This window comes from Penicillium soppii (assembly GCF_028829465.1).
Source record: "Penicillium soppii strain IBT 18220 chromosome Unknown utg000006l, whole genome shotgun sequence".
NCBI classification, from domain to species: domain Eukaryota; kingdom Fungi; phylum Ascomycota; class Eurotiomycetes; order Eurotiales; family Aspergillaceae; genus Penicillium; species Penicillium soppii.
In genome coordinates this window covers 3,135,208-3,153,941 of record NW_026643236.1, presented here as the reverse complement: position 1 = coordinate 3,153,941, position 18,734 = coordinate 3,135,208, and the positions used below count along the sequence as shown (strand labels likewise).

Here is an 18,734-nt window from a genome sequence, read left to right as displayed (position 1 = left end):
AAGTTTTTCGGGGATTGGCGGGTGGCGGAAGGGCGGAGATAAGCCTTCGAGCGAACTCCAGGGTTGTTCAGCAACTTGATTTCTACAACTTCCAGTCAGATTTTCAACAAAACTTCAATGGCGCTGGTGATTTTAGGATAGTGGTGCCATCTTCATTTGATCTCTCTTTTCACTTCCTAAGTGGGCTTATCAATCTGATCTCCGAGGTCGGACCCCCCCCCCCCCCCCCCGCCATGGAAGACAACGCCGAGCTCGAGTCCTTTCGCCGACAGTGGCGCGAGGAGGTGAGTCGTCGATCAAGACCCAAGGTTACCCCTCTAGCTCCGACACCGACTGCCCCGCCTTCGTCTCGTCTTCCGCCAACACGCCATGAGGCCTCTCACCGCAATGAGGTTGAGGAGGAGGGTCCCCCTCTGGCTTCCTTCGACCCAGATGAGCTGGCCCAACAAGTCGGGGAGCTGACTGTGGAACAAGCACCAGATGATTTTTCACGTCGAGAGGTAGCAGAACCAACATCTGCTTTGGAACATTTCGAACGAGGAGTTGAGAAGGAGGCTGAGGGCAACTTAGGAGACAGTCTCTCACATTACCGCAAAGCATACCGAGTGAGTTCCATCACCATCCGGCGCCATTGTCATTCCAAGCTTATTGAAATCTAGCTGGATTCTGCCGTCGACAAATCTTACCGGACCAAGCACTATGCCCACGTATGGAACAGACCGAATCAACCCGCGCCCACACCTGCAGCGACAACCCAGCAACAGGCTGTAGAGGAGGCGAAGATCGTACCAACACCTGAGCTTATTGCATCCTTTGCACACCTTCCAATTCCGCAGGCGGACCCACTAATTGAGAATACACCTCCGCCACCATGTCCAATTGCTACCTTACCATCGGAGGTGATAGCTGAAATACTGCGGCATGTGGCCCTGGACGATCCTTCGGCATTTGGCCGAATGGCGTTGGTATGTAAGCGGATGGCCTACCACTTTGCACATGAGCAGCAAATTTGGAGGCGAATATGTCAAGCCCCAGAGTTTGGCTTCCAGGGGATGCATTATGATTTTGCATGCGACTTGAATGGGCTTCCAATCTACACCCTTGGTTCACGATACACCCCATTTCCCAAGGACGAACCGGCGGAAATCCCCAAGCCTCTGTCGTCCTGGAGCCAAGTGTTCCAAACCCTTCCTCGAATTCGGTATACGGGCATCTACATTAGCACAGTAAATTACACCCGGCCTGGTGCTACCGCTGCCTACTCCAATGTCTCGTGGAACAGCCCCATCCATATCGTGACTTACTACCGCTACTTGCGGTTCTATCCAGATGGATCAGTCGTTTCACTGCTCACTTCAACCGAGCCAGTCGACGTGGTCCCTTACATCAGCAAGGAGAACGTGCTCGCCGCGCACACTCCGGCGCACAAAAAGCACCAACTCCACCCCTCTGATCAGGGCCATTTATTATCTGGAGCTGCTGATCCCGTGCCAGCCGTTGCCATGAACACATTGAAATATGGCCTTCGAGGCCGGTGGCACTTAGCTTCTCCTGCCGACGCGTCTGAACCCTCGACTGAGGCCTGGAAACCGGAGTCGGGATCTGATCAAAAATCACTTCTGTCCGACGAGCGAGATATCGTTATCGAGACAGAAGGCGTAGACCCGAAGTATATTTACACCATGCATCTGTCTTTGCGTTCTTCGACGGTTCCTAAAGCTGCTCAGGCTGGACCAGCTCCTCCTAACCCATCAAAGAATACGAAGCTGATATGGAAGGGATTTTGGAGCTACAATAGATTGACTGATGACTGGGGCGAGTTCGGCCTCCGAAATGATAGAGCATTTGTGTTCCGCCGTGTGCGCGGTTGGGGACTAGAGTGAAATGATTGATGACTTGTTATGTGAATAGATACAATACAAATAAAGAGATTTGTGATATATGATATAGTCTATCTGGTATGCAGAGGTGTGAAAAGAGGTGTTAAAAGAAGGCAGGAGTTGGAGATTATGCCTTACCTAGGTAGAGTTTTATCTGTATGGATGCATCTTAGACTGTCATCAATCCTAAAAGAACAAATGCATTTGACCATAGCTGCTATACATTCGCACACTATCAAGATCAACACATCAGTCGATGGATGGATGCGACGCAGACTCTGAAAAGATCATATATCCAAATTTCTCAAAATTTTAGCAGAGCCTGAGTGAATTGAACTATTACACAATAATCCGCTTGTTTAAAGTTTGATCTGCCATCATTTCATTGTAGGAGCTTGTTACTATCATGTTTCTACGTCGACATGCGTTCATCTCTCATGCTTTGCAAACGCCTTTATGCTTTTTCCAATCAGCCTTCTGGCAGTCCCTCGAGCAGTACTTAGCTTCATGACAGCGCGAGCAGGTCATTAAATCCAAACCATCCGGCTGGGCGTGCTTGCCACAGATCAGGCAACTGTCTTTCTTTTGGACAGGCGCATGTTTGGCAGGGCCGAAGGAAGATTGATCGAGGGGATCATCAACAAGTGCCGAGGGGAACGAGGGAGATACCGCAACTCGAACAGCATATTTGGCAAGATCCTTCCATCCTGGGAAGTTGGGCATAAAATCGGCAGGCAATTTGCCCTCGCCGCACGAGCACAGGATCTTTTCGCCGAATTTGGTAGACAGTGGAAGTTTACCGGCGGAAATGTACTCACAGCCGGGGTTGTGAGACCAAGGTCGGCAGCGTTCCGTCCAGGCAGGAAGGGCTTCCTTCCAAATTTGCAGCTCGGCTTTGGGGGTTCTAATGGCCTTGGGGGCATGACTGCTTTTTGACATCGCTTGCAACGAGGGCAAAATGCGGGGCATGAGGTCAAGAGTTAATGGAAGTACTGCAGCATCCAACACAGCTGTGCGGTTGGAAAGGTCGAGTCGCATTCTTGACACGAAAAATATCATCTGCACTCCCTGTTCTTCAGCACAGTCGATGGCAAACACGGATGCCTTCTGCTTTTGTATTCCACTGAATCCTATGAACATGTGAAAGAGGGAGTCTTTGAATTCCACTCTGGCTCGTAGGCTCGGCGATGCCGGTAGTGAAGGGTTGAACTTCAGGGCACGTTCTTGTGCCGACCACATTGTTGGCAGATGATACTGGAGCCACTTCAGACGCACAGATGAGGAGTTGGTAACATCCATAGCTGGAAGAGAGGAAATGTTGAGGCGAGGCATGTTCCAAGGAGCAGGGACTCCAGAATCCAAAAATACCGGGTACATGAACGACTGGAAGGTTGACCAGTGGTTCAGTTTGGCAACGTCCGCCACGAGCTCAAGGTAGGACGATTTGCGTGCAATTTTAATTTTGACGGAGGACTCCAAGACTGGAACAGGGAAGTTGATTTGATAGGTTGGTCCACGTTCGAGAGATAGAGTGTAGTTGAACGGCGATTGCATAGAGCGCGAGACATTGCTTCCTTCTCTCAACTCGACCTTTGACTCCTCAGACAGAATCTGGACGTGGCTAGTGAAGGATGAAATATGGCCAGAATTCTTGTCCACGGTAGCAGTGACCTTTGTCGCTGAGTTCTCTTCAAAGTCATGTTCGTTCTTGGTAGTTCCTGGAGCAAAACCACAGATAGAGATGACTTTGCTTTGATGTGGCATATTTTTCGTGACGTAAACATTTCCAGCATTTTTCTGCTCTGTGGTGAAGATGCTCAGGTTAGGCCCCAATCTTTTAGCAAAGGCAGCCACTGTGTGAGGAGAATGTGGAATAGCTAGCGATACGGTAGCAGTTTGTGGCTCTTGGAGTAGAATCCAGCTTGGAACGTAGAATGAAACGAACATCGATGACTTCCCAGACCATCCCAGTTGATCTTCTTCAATTTTCAGCTCAAATGAGTCGCTGTGCTGAACACCTACAGTAGTCAATTTTCCAAACCCAATCTGGGTGGCAGCGAACATATTTTGCCATTGATTGTCTGCTTGAGAGGAGGATTGTAGAACGCCTTGGAGCGGCGGGGTAAGACCTATCTCAATCGACTCTTTGATAACCAGGTCAAGTTCATATCTTGGGACCTCAAGTGTAACACTGACAACGGCTGGAATGTTCTGCCATTGCTTTAGAGTCCCGGCGCATTGGTGATCAACAGAACTGCTCGGTGGGGTTTTCAAAAAACCAGCAGAATAAAGACCCATCATGTGCATCCAAAGATTCAGCTCTTGCATGTAAGTATTGGCTAATGCAAGACTGTTATCTTCATCCATATGTTGCAAGAACGCTTCCATTGTTTCATTCCAGTTGGTTTCAGTCCGCGACTTCACCAGACAAAGCAGAGCGACAAAGCTCGCCCGGTGATAAGTTGGTAGTGTTGGCCTTTTAGTGCCCTGGGCTGCCAACCTGGCGAGTAGCTGTGTGACATCCTCGTCGGCGAACATCTTTGTAAAGATTTTATACAGAGCATGACCCAGGTGTGCAGAATCAAAGTGAATGAGCACCAATGAATTGGATACTGTGCTGGTAGGATTCAACGGCCTTTTCCATGCGATTCTTGCGAATAGTTGTCCAGCTCTGTTTGATTCTGTCATACTTTGACATATTGCTTCGTCTCCCGAGGAGACAGGCGCCGTGTTCGTTGCAACCTCGACAGGGGTCAGGCCGAGGAGCGAGGAAACGGTAGTCAAGTCTCCGCACAGCATGTTGTCCAAGATCTCCTTGTGGCTTTCTTGAGTCCGAACGAGTTTCTCTGAGTACAAGGTAGCTGAAAAGTGACTGCGCAGGAGTGGTGAAGTAGCAACCAGAAGATTCAGCGCTCCAAGATGATCCAGCAGGTTAGATGTGTCGATGACATCAAACATACACGGTGCAGAGCCACCCAGATAGTCCTCATGGTTCAATTCCAGCGGTTCAAAGTGATAACGATCACGATACCAATTGGCGTGCCTTGACGAACCGGTGGCCTTAACATGTTGAAGCGTGTATGCGAACGCCACCGCATCTCCTACAAAGAATCGTAGCTTCACCAAACTAGCAACTGAATACGCCCTAAACGACGTCATCCAGGAACTGAATTCCTTTTGTGCAGTTTGCACGATCTCATGTGCCGTCGGTCTCTTGGAAGAATCGCTCGATAGCGGCGACGTCGATTCAATTGGAACGTAGGAAACACCGAGATGGAATCCCAACAGCGGGTCGGTGCCGTAATGTAAAAACATGTTCCCATCCTGGGGCGCGAACATGGGGTTGTATTCCACGGCACGCGACCGAGCCGCTGCATCAGTGTCGGTTGTACCGAAATGCCAATAGTCTCTGTACAAACCACCAATGTCGGGAATGGCTTCCAAGCAGGCTGGGGCAGCAGCACGGATGCCTGTTATCACGCTTGTATCCTTGCCTCCGTCAAGTCCGGTGACTGACTTCATGTATTCTCGAGACTTTTTCATGCCAGAATCAACCTTCATCTTGTAGCTGCGAAGAGCAGCACCTTCCCTCTTCGTCCCGTAGAAGCGCCACATTTCGCGTACCCGTTCAAGGGAGACGCTGTCGCAAATTTTAACACATTTTCCATATTGACTGGCGTGCCACAAATCAAGCGAAGCTGATGAAGACAACAGTTTGTCTGTCTGGCTCCGTAATAGATCAAGCGAACTTTGGTCGATCCGAAAGTGATAAAACAAATTCCAGATTGTGTTTTCTTTGACGCCATCAACATCATCTAAAATCAGAGAGAGCAAGATAATATTGCGAGCTGTTTTCGATCTAGATCAGTATCAACACTGAAAAGGAAGCCCGTCTCCGTACCAATCACAGCAGTGTCCACATCGCAGCAGGTGACATCCAATGGAAGTCTGTCGCGAGATTCCTGCTCATTTTGAATGGTGAATAGAATATGACGAACATCTCCACAACCGAGAAGAAGTATGTCGGCTTTTTTGTTCGATGGCAAATCTTGAGTCAGAGAGACAGCAGGGGTGTTTCCGACAGGATAAAAGAACTGGACCAAGTTGGCAATCTGCGGTGCCAACATTTTGACAGCTTTGAAAAGTCAGACAGGATATTATCCCCGTGTCTCAGGTTATGATAGAACTATGCCCAGTTTCGATCATGAGTGGCTTAGAAGAAGAAGAAAACAGGCGAAGATGGTGATGCGTGAAGAATCAAAGGTGGTCCCCCGCCAGTGGGGCGGTGTTTATGCTCCGAACAGATCTTTTTGATCTCTAGACTCCAAGCATTTTTCGAAAACAATTGAATATGAAGTTTAATAAGGCTTCATTCTATTATCCCTCTATCCAAGTATAAGCTAGTTCATGGTTATTTTTAGCTATGCGGGGGATAGGTACCCAGGCCTTCGTGCACCGTGGGGGCCCTAACCTTTAAGTTAATAGCTTGTATCTTTGTAAGCATCTCTCTTTATTCATGAAAGGAAGGGCAATATATCTAGATCGAACTCTGGCCATATTTGGTATATATTGTAGCTGCACTGTAGATTAATTTGGTGTGTTTCTAGCAGTGAGTGTTTTTTTGGCTGTAAGACACGTCAGATTTATATAGATGCAACTTAACACCCAAAGGAAAACGACATAGATGTGTCTCAAGCTCCTGATCAAAGCCCATATACGAAGGTGCACAGCGGCCAAGGGAAAATGCTGCCTGAACATATGGCTAATATTGACTGCTAGGTGTTTCCTTCGCTCCGTACGGCGTACTGTAACGATCAACAAAATCAGGATCCGTTGTATCTCTTTTTATATCTCCTTTTACGCCTCTTTGTTAGCCTGACGCCCGGCCGCTATGCACCTTCGCATCCATGGAGATATTGTTGCTTTATTGATCCTAGTTCCGATGATCGTGCATCTAGGCCCCGGCGGGCTTTCTCACGAAAGGCCAGGCCAATTCGTTACAACTTATGGGGACATCACGATTTGACATATTGGTAAACTTACAATGGTTGCCTGAAAACAATAAACAAGCAAACCTTCTTTATACGTAAGAGGATGGATATCCCCGGAGATCTCCCTCAGAGAATGTTGTGCCTTCAACCACTAGTTCACTATATAAGATGATGGGGTCGGCCAAGGAGCATAATATCATGAGCTATACTGAGGTTTGCCTTCATTTATATGACAAGCGTTCGTTGCTTGATGTGCAAAGTCACTAGTATTATCGTATTCACTCGCATATAGCCACACATGTTCGAATATTAGTGCTATACTGTGACCAGGGATTATCCTGCCACACAGAGGTGAGGATCTTTTTCATCATAAGTCTCTTTGGAATGGAGATTTGCCATTGATGGTCTGGTTTGATTTTGAATAGCATGTGCCGACCCGATGTAGTTTTATTTGATGCATTTAAGGATTAACACGAATATTGTGCTGCATCACGCAAGTAATCACATTCACCAGTTGATCGCGCCTGGGTGCGTTCTGTCGTCCTTCGTACTTGCGGTCTAATGAGCTGCCAGCAAGCACTTGAAGGCCCATTTTGAGCTGTGATTAGCTTGTCAATGCTACATGATGGGGTGGTGGGTTAGCTGTAAATAACTTTTTGAAATAAACGTACCCGAGATCGCCCAGGTGCCCGTGCGGTACTTTTGCGACGATGAACCTGGATCGTGGGATAGTGCCAGTAGATTCAAATATCAGTGGACCCCTGTCAAGGCTACGCTCCAACCTACTGCTGATAAATCGTATTGATATCAGAAATTTCAAATTGATTTGTGGGCTTTTGCGCTCTGACCAGGGGAAAAGGGGGAAAGGGGCATGCGAAGTAGCGAACCATAAGCCTATTTGCGAACAATGTAACCATCTAATCCAATTCTAATGGATACATCAAAATAAAGATCCCGGTAATGGGGTTCATAACCCAAAGGTCAATAGGCTGTCGATCCCCGAACGTCAAGCGAACCTTGAACCTATTCGAACTACATTTCTGCTGCACGATTGCATCACCGGCCAGATACCGATCCCGATCTCGTGGGATTTAGCCGCAATTCATCCATCGATCGATCTGAATCTCTTTTTGTTCTTTGTGACCTACCATATTGTCTTTGTCTTTTGTCGCACTTTGATCATTGTATTCGCTGTCGGCTCTCGTACTGACAGAAGGCCGCGGGGAGTCGATCATTCGATGCATCACCCTTAATGAGAATCTATAGGAAAAGGTTTCCGTCTATTAAAACGCAGTATGTTTCCTGTCTTGCGGTCCAGGTATTCTTCCTGTTCGTCACTTAGAGACAATGGCGCAAATAGATCTCCACGCCGGCCTCACCAGCCCCGATGCGGAATCCTTGCGCTCATTCACAGAAACACTTCCAGACGAATACCACGACTGGATGAGTGATTCTGGTAGAAGTTCAAGGTAAGGCATCTCAATGACGCGAATTCAATGCGCGCATGGTCTGACCAAAGCAGAGGTGAACAATTACTGGACGATTTCCCTCAACCTCCGCGGGCACAGAATTTAGACTCGATCTACGAGGAAGAAGTATATCCGACACCAAAACCTTCCATCAAAAATCTGCGCCGCCATGCCACCGCCAATGAACTTCCTCTCCTTCAACAACTTAACCCCAATGAAGGCGCCCCAGAGTTCAACCCCCTCATTGAAGAAAATGGATCATACGATCTCATTGCGCCCTATGATGGTGGTGATTTACCACAGTACAAACTGGAACGTCTCGCCGACATTATGTTCTCGTCGGAGCATATGCTTACAATTTTGAACAACCCGCGGTATCTGGGACGATTCCGTGATTTCCTCCTCGAAGAACGCCCACGGTCGATCTCTACCCTGACATACTACCTCAACGCAAGCAAAGCGCTCAAGGCAATCCAATATGCCAATGCGCTTGTGCGGCTCTCTGTCGACGTGCCTCCTCCTGCAGTTTCGACTAATGAAGAAACAGTCGGGGTGACAGAGAATCGGGTCTTGGAACAAAGGGTGATAGATGGATTGTTGGCTCTCACTGCCGAAGAGCTCCCTGCGTTTATCACCTCAAGGTGTATCACCATCACAAGTAAAATTGTGGAAGAGCGGGTTCGAGGAACATTGCCTATGAAATTCCGCGGGACTTCAAATGCCCTAGCAGAGGTTTTCTGTTTGACAGATCCTTCGCGGCCAGACAATCCTATCATTTTTGCGTCCGAAGGTATGTCCTTTATTTATCCTGATGTTTGAAATCGACTGACAAGACAAGAATTCCATCGAACAACGCAGTACGGTATGGACTATGTGCTTGGTCGAAACTGTCGATTCCTCCAAGGTCCAAAGACAAACGCCAATAGTGTTCGTCGCATTCGCGAAGCAATTCATGCAGGTCGTCATCACTCAGAGATGTTCCTTAATTAGTCAGTTCAATCACATTGTTTGAATGTCTTCTCTCAACCCGCTGACTAACATGAATAGTCGTCGCGACGGCTCTCCATTCATGAATCTCCTTCAATGCGCACCTTTATGCGATAGCCAGGGCCGTGTAAAATATTTCATCGGTGCACAGATCGATGTTTCGGGACTCGCCATGGAGGGCGCTTCAATGGAATCATTGATGGAGCTACAGACCAAATATCATCAGCCAGAGGATGGGAGTATAGCTGAACAGCCGATACCAGAAGAGAAGGACGAATTCCAGGAATTGAGCGAGCTATTTAGTCCTCGGGAGCTTTCGAGAGTTCAAGAACATGGAGGACACTTGTTCCAACCTGTCAAAAACCTGGTATCACCACAAGAACCTCGAACTTGGCGGGAACGTGGGGCATCTATAGAGAGCGAGACAGAGGCTATTCGCGTACGCGATATGAAATCGCCCTTTTTCCGAATGTCATTGGCCGGTGTCTACGAGAATGTAAGATGCCACACATTCATCTGGACTTGCCAATACTAATTAATGCAGTACCTCCTCGTCCGACCTTATCCTTCTCTTCGAATTTTGTTCACATCCCCTGCACTGCAGATCCCAGGAATGCTACAATCACCATTCCTATCACGTATCGGAAGTTCGTCGGCAGTGAAAGAAGACCTAGTACAAGCTATGAAGGTCGGCCGCAGTGTGACGGCTCGAATCAAGTGGGTCACTCGCTCGAATCCGGATGGGCGCAGTCGTTGGGTCCATTGCACGCCTCTAATGGCTAGTAATGGCCAGGTAGGCGTATGGATGGTTGTAGTTGTGGATGACGCAGACGAGAAAGCAGTTACTAGTTGGCGCGCCTAGCTTAATAACCCCTATTCATCCGCATGTATATAGTAAGCTTTGTGTATAGATCCAAAATATTATCTTTTTCAGCTCTTATACACTTGGATCAGCACTGCAGAAGCCTAACTGAACCCGTTCCTGCGGATCTCAGCCGCACCCATAGCAAAAGTACGGTCTAGCCAACTTTTCTTAAAAAACAGACCTATCACTGCGGAGTAGTATTTCCGATGAAAAGCTGTGCATAACCTATTGCATGCTCGTGCTCTTCGAGATGTAGGCTGTATCACATGTAAGAGGTCGCACGAATGGGCGGAATATTTGCGCCGCTACCTGCAGGTCGTCTCCCACCAGTAGAACTCGAGTGTGATGGGCTGGAGCGAAGTCCTACCTTTTGCCTCTCATTGTGTTGTATCGTCGCTCAATCCGAATTATCGAACGAGGCGAGTTGCAGATCATAAGCACATGCTAGTTGCTCGAGCAACCGAGCAATCCGGGGTGTAACTGAGACAGGTCAATTCAACGAGCAAATCGCACTACGACGCTCATAGCTTACCTCCCCACACCCATAAATCATCGTAGAACTGCTTCAATACCTATAGCACACCCTTAGAGAGGGAGTCTTGTGCGTCGAAAAAATATTCCGTGTCTACAACAAGGTCGCGTGCCTTCAGAAGCTCCAACTGTGGAGTTGGCATCCTCGTATCGTTCTTGGTGGACTTGGATTTTCTGGATGCAGTTGCTTAGGAAGATTGCTAGAGCTCAAATAAGGTCTGTTCAGCACGCAGATGGCTTGAGGGAAATGGCTTTCTGTATGTGAGCATTGATATAAGGCTGACCCACCACAGTCGATGCAAACCAGGGCATGTTCGACGCTCGTTTTGCGTACCAGAGATGCGTCAGAATTGAGTGTTGTCATAATGCCATCGAAGATCACACGAGCATTCTTTGCGAAAGTTGCGTGATACTTCGAATTTTGACTGACGGGCGCCTCGACAACGCTTAGATGAGATCTGTGTAGTTCAGCAAGGTTGCCTAATATAGGCCATCATATGGCCATGTATGCATCATTGTCAGCTTGCTTGTGCACACGTTTGCCATCTCAAAAGGCCCATATATATGGGCATCTAGGCCATTCACATAGATCTGTATCTTTGTTCATGTTTATCTGTCTGAGTCCTTGATATTGTAGATATCAATCATCACAATATCGAAACAATTTTACAACGCAAGTTGGCAATATGGATGATATAACCCTACAAGTAATATTCATGCTGCAATTGGCTCGCGGCCACTATGGCATCCTGGCAGGGATGCGTCCCGTCTCTAGAACCCGCCTGCTGTCCCCGTATCTCGCAGTCTTTGTTGATGCTAGTAGGCATGTAATCCGTAATCTTGAATTTAGCGTATCCTTCCAATCTGTGGATGCCTCCTGGTAAACATGTCTCTTCCCCAGATCTCTCTCACTTTCTTTCGCGTTGGCATCTCATTCCTCTTACTTACAGGATCGGTACTTTTCCCGTGCCACTGGCCGCCCTCTTGTTTTCTGGAGCATTATGCAGGACAGATCAAACAGCTCTGCGTGCGAAGATGTTCAATCACTGTTATTGGCTAGCAATTACCTAGCAGGTTGCTGCAGAACCTTCCAACTGCCTGCACAACTACTCCGACGTTTCACCTGTATGTCGCACGATCTCGGGGAGATTTATCTACTGGTTTTTGCGGCCATCTCAAAACCGGTCTTGGGCTGAACGAATGACACCGCCTCAGCCTTCCAGCCCAACTTTGAAAGTCATGCAGAACCCTCTCAGGTTTGCAGAATTGCATTCGTTACTAGATATCTCAATATGACAAGCTCAACGAAAAATAGACCCCTGAAGGCCTCTGATTTTAGTGGTATTCTTGGGCATGGAACCCTACGTGAATCTGGCATCCCCCGCCTGGTGACACTCAGACACTCAGTGGGCCGTTTTGACAGACGAGCCTCTACTTTCTGACCCTCATAAAACCATTAAGCTTCAGTTGACTCTAAAAAAATTCTTAGGAAAATCACACAAAACCCTGAGCGACTATACAGCTTGAACGTCTACGGCTTCTGGAGTGACTGGACTGGAAGTTGAACATTTAACTTTATTCCATGGTGGAGGGAATCTAGACTGAAGTTTGATAGATGTTTTGGTAAGGATATATGTAGAAGAGATACGACCGCAATCAACGGGCATCCACCAAGCCCAAACTACTTCATAAATTGCCATAAAGCTCTTATTGACCATGGATTAGGTCCGTGTTTATGTCTAGTACCAATTTCTGAATAGCCTATAGAAGCATAATCTCTTCGTTCTTCTCTAAAGTAGTCGGCATTATCTTGTATAAAAGGTAATTGATAGAAGTTGTAAGAAATAGTCATCACAAAGGTACATATCAAGCATCCTTGGATGTGTGGTACCCATTAGTGATGGAAGATGGTTGCATATGGAATATTGCGATAAGGTGCGCATGTCACATTTCCTCACAATTGCTTATAACTGCAAATATAACAGTTCCCCGGGGTCTTTTTTCTCATCCCTAGAGACTCAGCAAACGCCATCACCGTTGCCAATCCATGCACTGACACCCAATCCAGTACACCATTGAAGCCTGTTCCAACCTGGAAATGGTGATAGAAGCCCACCGTAGTAGTCTCCCACGCACAGGAGTTGCAGCGTTACTAGCGGAACTCGAAACATGAGGGGAGATACAGCTGCCTGATGGCTCAGTTATGGCTGTTGGTGTTGGCGACTCAGTTTAGCAGGTGAGTTTCGTTCAGAGCGTGCTCTGCTCACATCAATGAAGGAGATGGGCGTTGGCCTGGCATATCTGGAAGTTGAAATTCAAGTCGACTGTTCAATGCGCGACGGAATCTACAGAAAAATGTTCCACTCCCATAGAAGATACAGTTCGTGTACCACTTTCTTCGCACCGCAACTAAAATGAGATCCAAAACTATCGGCGACCACTATAACCTTGGCAATGATTTCTAACTCACCTTCATGGACAAACGATTCCGATTCTATACCTACACAAACCTATAGTTACAAGTGTATATATATATGAACAACTTTCAATGACATACATAGCGTATCGCTCTGCAAATCGTATATAAGAAGGCGTATCCTCACTTTTTTCTTTTTTACTTGCATTTTAGCCATTGTGATTGGATGTCTGAATTTTTTTTCCCGATACCCAAAGCTCGGTGTGCCGATCCTCATCTCTCACCGCAAGATTTCTCGCGATATATCCAATCAGCGGCTAGAAGATTTCCCCATCGAGAGTTCGTGCAGTTTGAATGCATGATGATAGCGGAGCTTAAGGTTTTCTCGATTCTCTAGTAAGATCTCACGCTATACACTGTTGAAGCAATGATCGATATGCGGGGATGTCATGAATTTGTACCCGTGAACCAAATTCAACGTACGATTGACAAAGTTAAAGTACAAATAAACTGTCCTTCTTGCCTTGATCGTGTTTTGTTTGCTCCACAAGTAAACAAGTGTTCAATCCAAGGAAATGAAAGCTAAAGTCGGGGACACAATCCTGGTGAAGTGTGCATATGGTAACTGATGCCTCTATTTATCTTCTCGAAAGACCTATTAACTTGGTTCTCACCACGCTGCAGGGACCACCTCTATTATAGGAGAAATTGTAGAAGTGCGTGGGGACGAGGGTTATCCACCTTATTTTGTAAGTGGCATCGCCAAAAGCAACTGACTGTACATCGCTCAGTCTTGAATCAGGTCAAATTTGAAGATGGGCATCAGACATTGATCTATCCGACACCGGATACCGAGGTGATTCCCGCTGAGACCAAGAGAAAAATACCTAGGAAGAAAGAGTGAAAGTTTTCTATTTTCTATTCAGGTTATCAAATTTCTTTTTAGGGTATGAAAGTGCATAGTCTGTCTGCATTTTACGTAGGGCACGTATCCATTCATGGATGGATTTGAGGCAGTGGTGCTTATCTCTTATCCCTTATCGATAACGTCCGAAAATTTTACGGACATTTTTGAGATTTGTCCCTTGACAACATTCTTTTCCCCACAAAATGCCGGAGAAGGTTCGAACCGTGTTCGCCGACTCAGGCGATGAGAAGGTAGTGACCAAGCCGGTCCTTGTAACACAAGAAGAGCCCGCACACAAGAAGAAGAGGAGTAAGAAGCGAAAGCTCGATGAGCCCGAAGCTCCCAAGGTCGCCGATCGCGATGAGCCAAGTAAAGTCGCTGCGCCTGTGAGGCAGGTAAAAGAGACAGCACCTGCGCCTCAAAAACAGGAAACCACTGCGCTTCGCCTCAATGGTGCCCCACCATCGAAATCAATCCCGAAGTCGAAGTCGAGACCCTTCGCAGATACCAAAACCAACTTCACACCTCTACGAGAAAAGGCCAAGGCCCTTCTCGAGACGCGGCGCAAACTCCCGGTCTTTGAAAATGCCGACTTGATTCGAAACTCCCTACGTGAACAGGACGTGATGCTTTTGGTTGGTGAAACCGGTAGCGGAAAGAGTACCCAGATCCCACAGTTCTTGGTGGACGAATTTTGGTGCCGACCTGTGCCTACGGAAGTCACGCGAGATGGAAAGAAGGAGAAAAAAACGGTCGGCGGGTGCATCGCTATCACACAGCCTCGACGAGTCGCTGCTATCTCGCTAGCTCGCCGTGTTGCCGAGGAGATGGGTACACCACTTGGAAATCACTCACCAGCCAGCAAGGTTGGCTACTCAGTGCGTTTTGATACGTCGGTGTCACCTAGCACGCGGGTCAAATTTTTGACCGAGGGAATGCTGCTTCAGGAGATGCTGCACGATCCTTATCTAACTAAGTACAGCGCTATCGTTGTTGATGAGGTCCACGAACGAGGTATCAATGTGGATCTGACACTTGGATTCCTGCGTAATCTTGTCTCTGGGACTCTCGAGGGCCGTGGTGGTGTGCCGCTCAAAGTGGTCGTCATGAGTGCCACAGCCGACATGGAGAGCTTGACGGGATTTTTCCAAGAAGGATACAAACTCCCCGAAACCGAAAAAGAAAACAAGACCATCGAAAATGGAGCCGAGGCCGATGGAATGAATAGCTCCATCTCTAAGGAGATTTCTGTTTGCCGCATCAAAGGTCGACAGTTCCCAGTCAAAACAATTTACTCGCCTGCACCGGTTCACGACTTTGTGGATGCAGCGCTTAAGACCATTTTCCAGATCCATCAAAAGGGAGCCAATGCCTGGTGATATTCTTGTCTTCTTGACGGGTCAAGAAACTGTGGAGGCCTTGGAACATCTTGTGAACGAGTATGCGATGGGAATGGACCCATCGCTCCCTAAGATTCTGGTTCTACCGCTATTCGCAGCGCTGCCACAGGCTGCTCAACAGCGTGTCTTTGCGCCTGCTCCACCACGAACTCGCAAAATTGTGCTGTCTACTAACATTGCCGAGACATCCGTTACTGTGTCTGGCGTTCGCCATGTAATTGATTGTGGCAAAGCAAAGGTCAAGCAGTTCCGCACTCGCCTTGGCTTGGATTCGCTCCTGGTTAAGCCTATCTCCAAGTCAGCCGCAATCCAGCGGAAGGGTCGTGCTGGCCGTGAGGCCCCTGGACAATGTTTCCGGCTGTACACAGAGAAGGATTACCTGGCTTTAGATGAGACGAACACTCCCGAAATTCTGCGATGTGATCTCAGCCAAGCACTGCTTAACATGAAGGCCCGTGGTGTGGATGATATTGTCCGATTCCCATTTTTGACGCGACCACCGCGTGAAGCACTCGAGAAGGCGCTTCTGCAGCTTTTGAATATTAATGCCCTGGAAGAATCTGGTACTATCAGCGCTATTGGTCTACACATTGCCAAGCTACCTTTGACACCAACTCTGGGACGAGTGCTTTTGGCAGCCGCCGAAAATGGACCAGAATGTTTGATTGATGTCATTGATATTATCTCATGTCTCAGCGTGGAGAATATTTTCATCAATACCAGCTCAGAGGAGAAGAAAGAAGCAGCAGAAGCAGCACGTCGGGATCTCTATCGTCGCGAGGGCGACCACCTGACGATGCTGACAACTGTACGAGTCTACGCCGCTGAACACTCCGACCGTAAGGCATGGGCGGAGCGCCACCTAGTCTCTCACCGAGCAATGCAATCGGTCATGGTAAGCGCCAACTCTCTATTTCTTTGATTATCATATCCATCTAACGAAAATGATCATAGGACGTTCGTAAACAACTTCGCACCCAATGCCGACAAGCCAAGCTTCTCACGAACGAAGCGCTAAATTCAAATTCTTTACACGACCCTTCGCCGATCCTCATCCTCCAAAGCTTCCTGGCTGGCTTCGCCACCAATACTGCCCGCCTTGTGCCAGACGGCAGCTATCGCACGGTCGTGGGAAACCAAACCGTCGCTATCCACCCATCAAGTGTACTCTTTGGCAAAAAGGTCGAGGCAATCATGTACAACGAGTTTGTCTTCACCAACCGCAGTTACGCGCGCGGCGTAAGCGCTGTACAGATGGATTGGGTTGGAGAGGCCCTGGCTGGGACGGATTAATCATTGGCTAGAAAGTTATATCATAGACAATATACCCCTGATCCTTAGCGCCGCAATGACTCGCACTACCTGACTCAACCAATGAGCCTAGATGGCTAATTTAATTTCAACCCCTGAATTTGATCATTGGGTCATCCATAGTAACAATCTATTATTGGATTCCGAAGGCCTCCATGGGAAGTTGGAAACTGCGACGGTGCTATGATGTCGAATAGTTGGATGTCGAGGCGATTGTCTCATCCTCTGCTACTTCCGAGGTCTGTACATGATCGGAAGATAAGCAAAACAGAAGCCTCGTTTTCTAAAATTAACTTTCAGCATTTTGAGATTAGAAATAATCAATGTTTAGGTCCCCAATCATGCCGTCTATAGCGCCCAATGACGGTCGTCATCTCTGCCCCTAGACCAGTTTAAAGAAGTCTCTCAGGGATTCATTCTAATTATACCGAATTCAGGCTCATAGATATATTCTTGGCCCCCTTGCAAATGATTATCTCGTTGCGTTCCATGATTACGCATGGTGAGACTGTTTGTTTTGTCGCTGTTGACAATACTGCCGCGCGGTTGGCCTCCAGGGCTTGTCCCTGCCCAGGTGAGGGTTTACCTGAGTACATATATTGGAGCTTCAATGCCTGCATTCTGGAAAAGACCCCATCAGAGCCCTGGAGTCAAACAAAGAAGCATTTTGGCTTCAACTGATAGCACTTCCATATACACAATCTTTCTATACCAATCCAACTTTCCTCGTAGATCTTAAGCCATGGCTCATTCTCTTGCCTCGCTAGCCGATCGCTGCCCCCTAGTGCAGAGCTATGACAACATAGTTGAACATGTTTTCGAGCCCCCAGCAGACATTTACGTTTCTGATGGCCACCTCGAAACTCCACTACACAGAGCGGCCTGGAAAGGCAGACTAGGCACTGTGAAAACGCACCTCTCCGAGGGTGCAGATATAAATATCATTGCAGGTCCCTTTGAAACCACTGTGTTGCAAAATGTGATCTGTCAGCCGAACACAAGCCTTGAATTGTTCAGCATTTGTTCTTTGCTGGAGAGAACCCCAATGTGAAGGGAGGTCGACACAGTACTACATTGCACGCTGCGGTCTTCCATGGAAGGAGAGATATTGTCGAGGTACTTATTTAGGCCGGTGCTGAGATTCACACCAGAGGCTGGAATCGGGAGACTGCCCTGAGGGTAGCATTGGGCAAGGCATATGTTTCCATCATCGAACTACTTTTGTCAGAGGGGGCTACGTTGGATGGGTGGAATAATTCGCAAATGACTGCAACAGGATGAAGCGGATATGAGATTCCTACGCTAGTTATTTAGTGATCATACGAACTATCACATTGGCGACTCGAGGGATATTGGTTAGTGCAAGCGACAACGCGATATGCGGTGTGCTTGGCGCCAACGCAAATGAGGTCCAGAGCTGTGAGAAGTTGTCATAGGAAGATTTTGGAATTCTTGCATAGATAATAGTCAATATAAAGTCGGTTTTTATTCAATTTATAATTTATCTGTGTCGTATCAAGCGTGGAGTGTACAGAGTTGAGGTGTGCAAATGTGATGGATAAATTCACACGTCACAATGTTGATCCCGGTGACTCTTGTCAGCTGATGTCGAACCAATTTGTATTTCTGGTTTTCCCTTTTTCTCCAATCGAAAGGATTCTGTAGTGATTTGCTTCTGACTTTGAATAATAATAGACGATCTTAAAACAAAATAGGAAAAGAGAGAAAAGTGGCCTCATTCCGATACCGGTTGCATCATTGGTGATCTGATCTGTCGGGCTGCATCTTCCCGCTTATCAGCTAATCTCAACGCATCATCACTTCAACTGCCCTTGCTTTGTTTCTTGTTTCTCCTCTCTTTTTATTTTTTATTATTCTATACTCTTTGATGCCTATATCTCATAATTTATTCTACTACTCATCTATCCCACTGACGGTTGTGATCTCTTGTGGGTTCAACCGTTAAACCCCACTTAT

General features: G+C 47.4%; 4 protein-coding genes across 4 annotated transcripts; 3 read left to right on the top strand and 1 right to left on the bottom strand.

Annotated features, from left to right (window-relative positions):
• Positions 1-233: 233 nt before the first annotated feature.
• On the top strand, positions 234-1,883 carry N7529_008564 (putative F-box protein (Pof7); the record flags this gene model as incomplete). Its single annotated transcript, XM_057244091.1, has 2 exons — positions 234-605; positions 660-1,883. 2 exons carry the CDS (start codon positions 234-236, stop codon positions 1,881-1,883), a joined length of 1,596 nt encoding a protein of 531 aa, XP_057095629.1.
• Positions 1,884-2,315: 432 nt separating this feature from the next.
• N7529_008563 (uncharacterized protein) lies at positions 2,316-6,007 on the bottom strand (the record flags this gene model as incomplete). Its single annotated transcript, XM_057244090.1, has 2 exons — positions 2,316-5,728; positions 5,782-6,007. 2 exons carry the CDS (start codon positions 6,005-6,007, stop codon positions 2,316-2,318), a joined length of 3,639 nt encoding a protein of 1,212 aa, XP_057095628.1.
• Positions 6,008-8,218: 2,211 nt separating this feature from the next.
• Positions 8,219-10,189, top strand: N7529_008562 (PAS-associated C-terminal; the record flags this gene model as incomplete). The annotated part of the gene is made up of 5 exons (XM_057244089.1): positions 8,219-8,340; positions 8,394-9,130; positions 9,179-9,329; positions 9,388-9,823; positions 9,872-10,189. The coding sequence occupies 5 exons, from the start codon at positions 8,219-8,221 to the stop codon at positions 10,187-10,189; spliced, it is 1,764 nt and encodes a 587-aa protein (XP_057095627.1).
• A 4,060-nt stretch (positions 10,190-14,249) lies between these two features.
• On the top strand, positions 14,250-16,739 carry N7529_008561 (putative ATP-dependent RNA helicase (Hrh1); the record flags this gene model as incomplete). Its single annotated transcript, XM_057244088.1, has 3 exons — positions 14,250-15,296; positions 15,328-16,341; positions 16,401-16,739. The coding sequence occupies 3 exons, from the start codon at positions 14,250-14,252 to the stop codon at positions 16,737-16,739; spliced, it is 2,400 nt and encodes a 799-aa protein (XP_057095626.1).
• Positions 16,740-18,734: the final 1,995 nt, after the last annotated feature.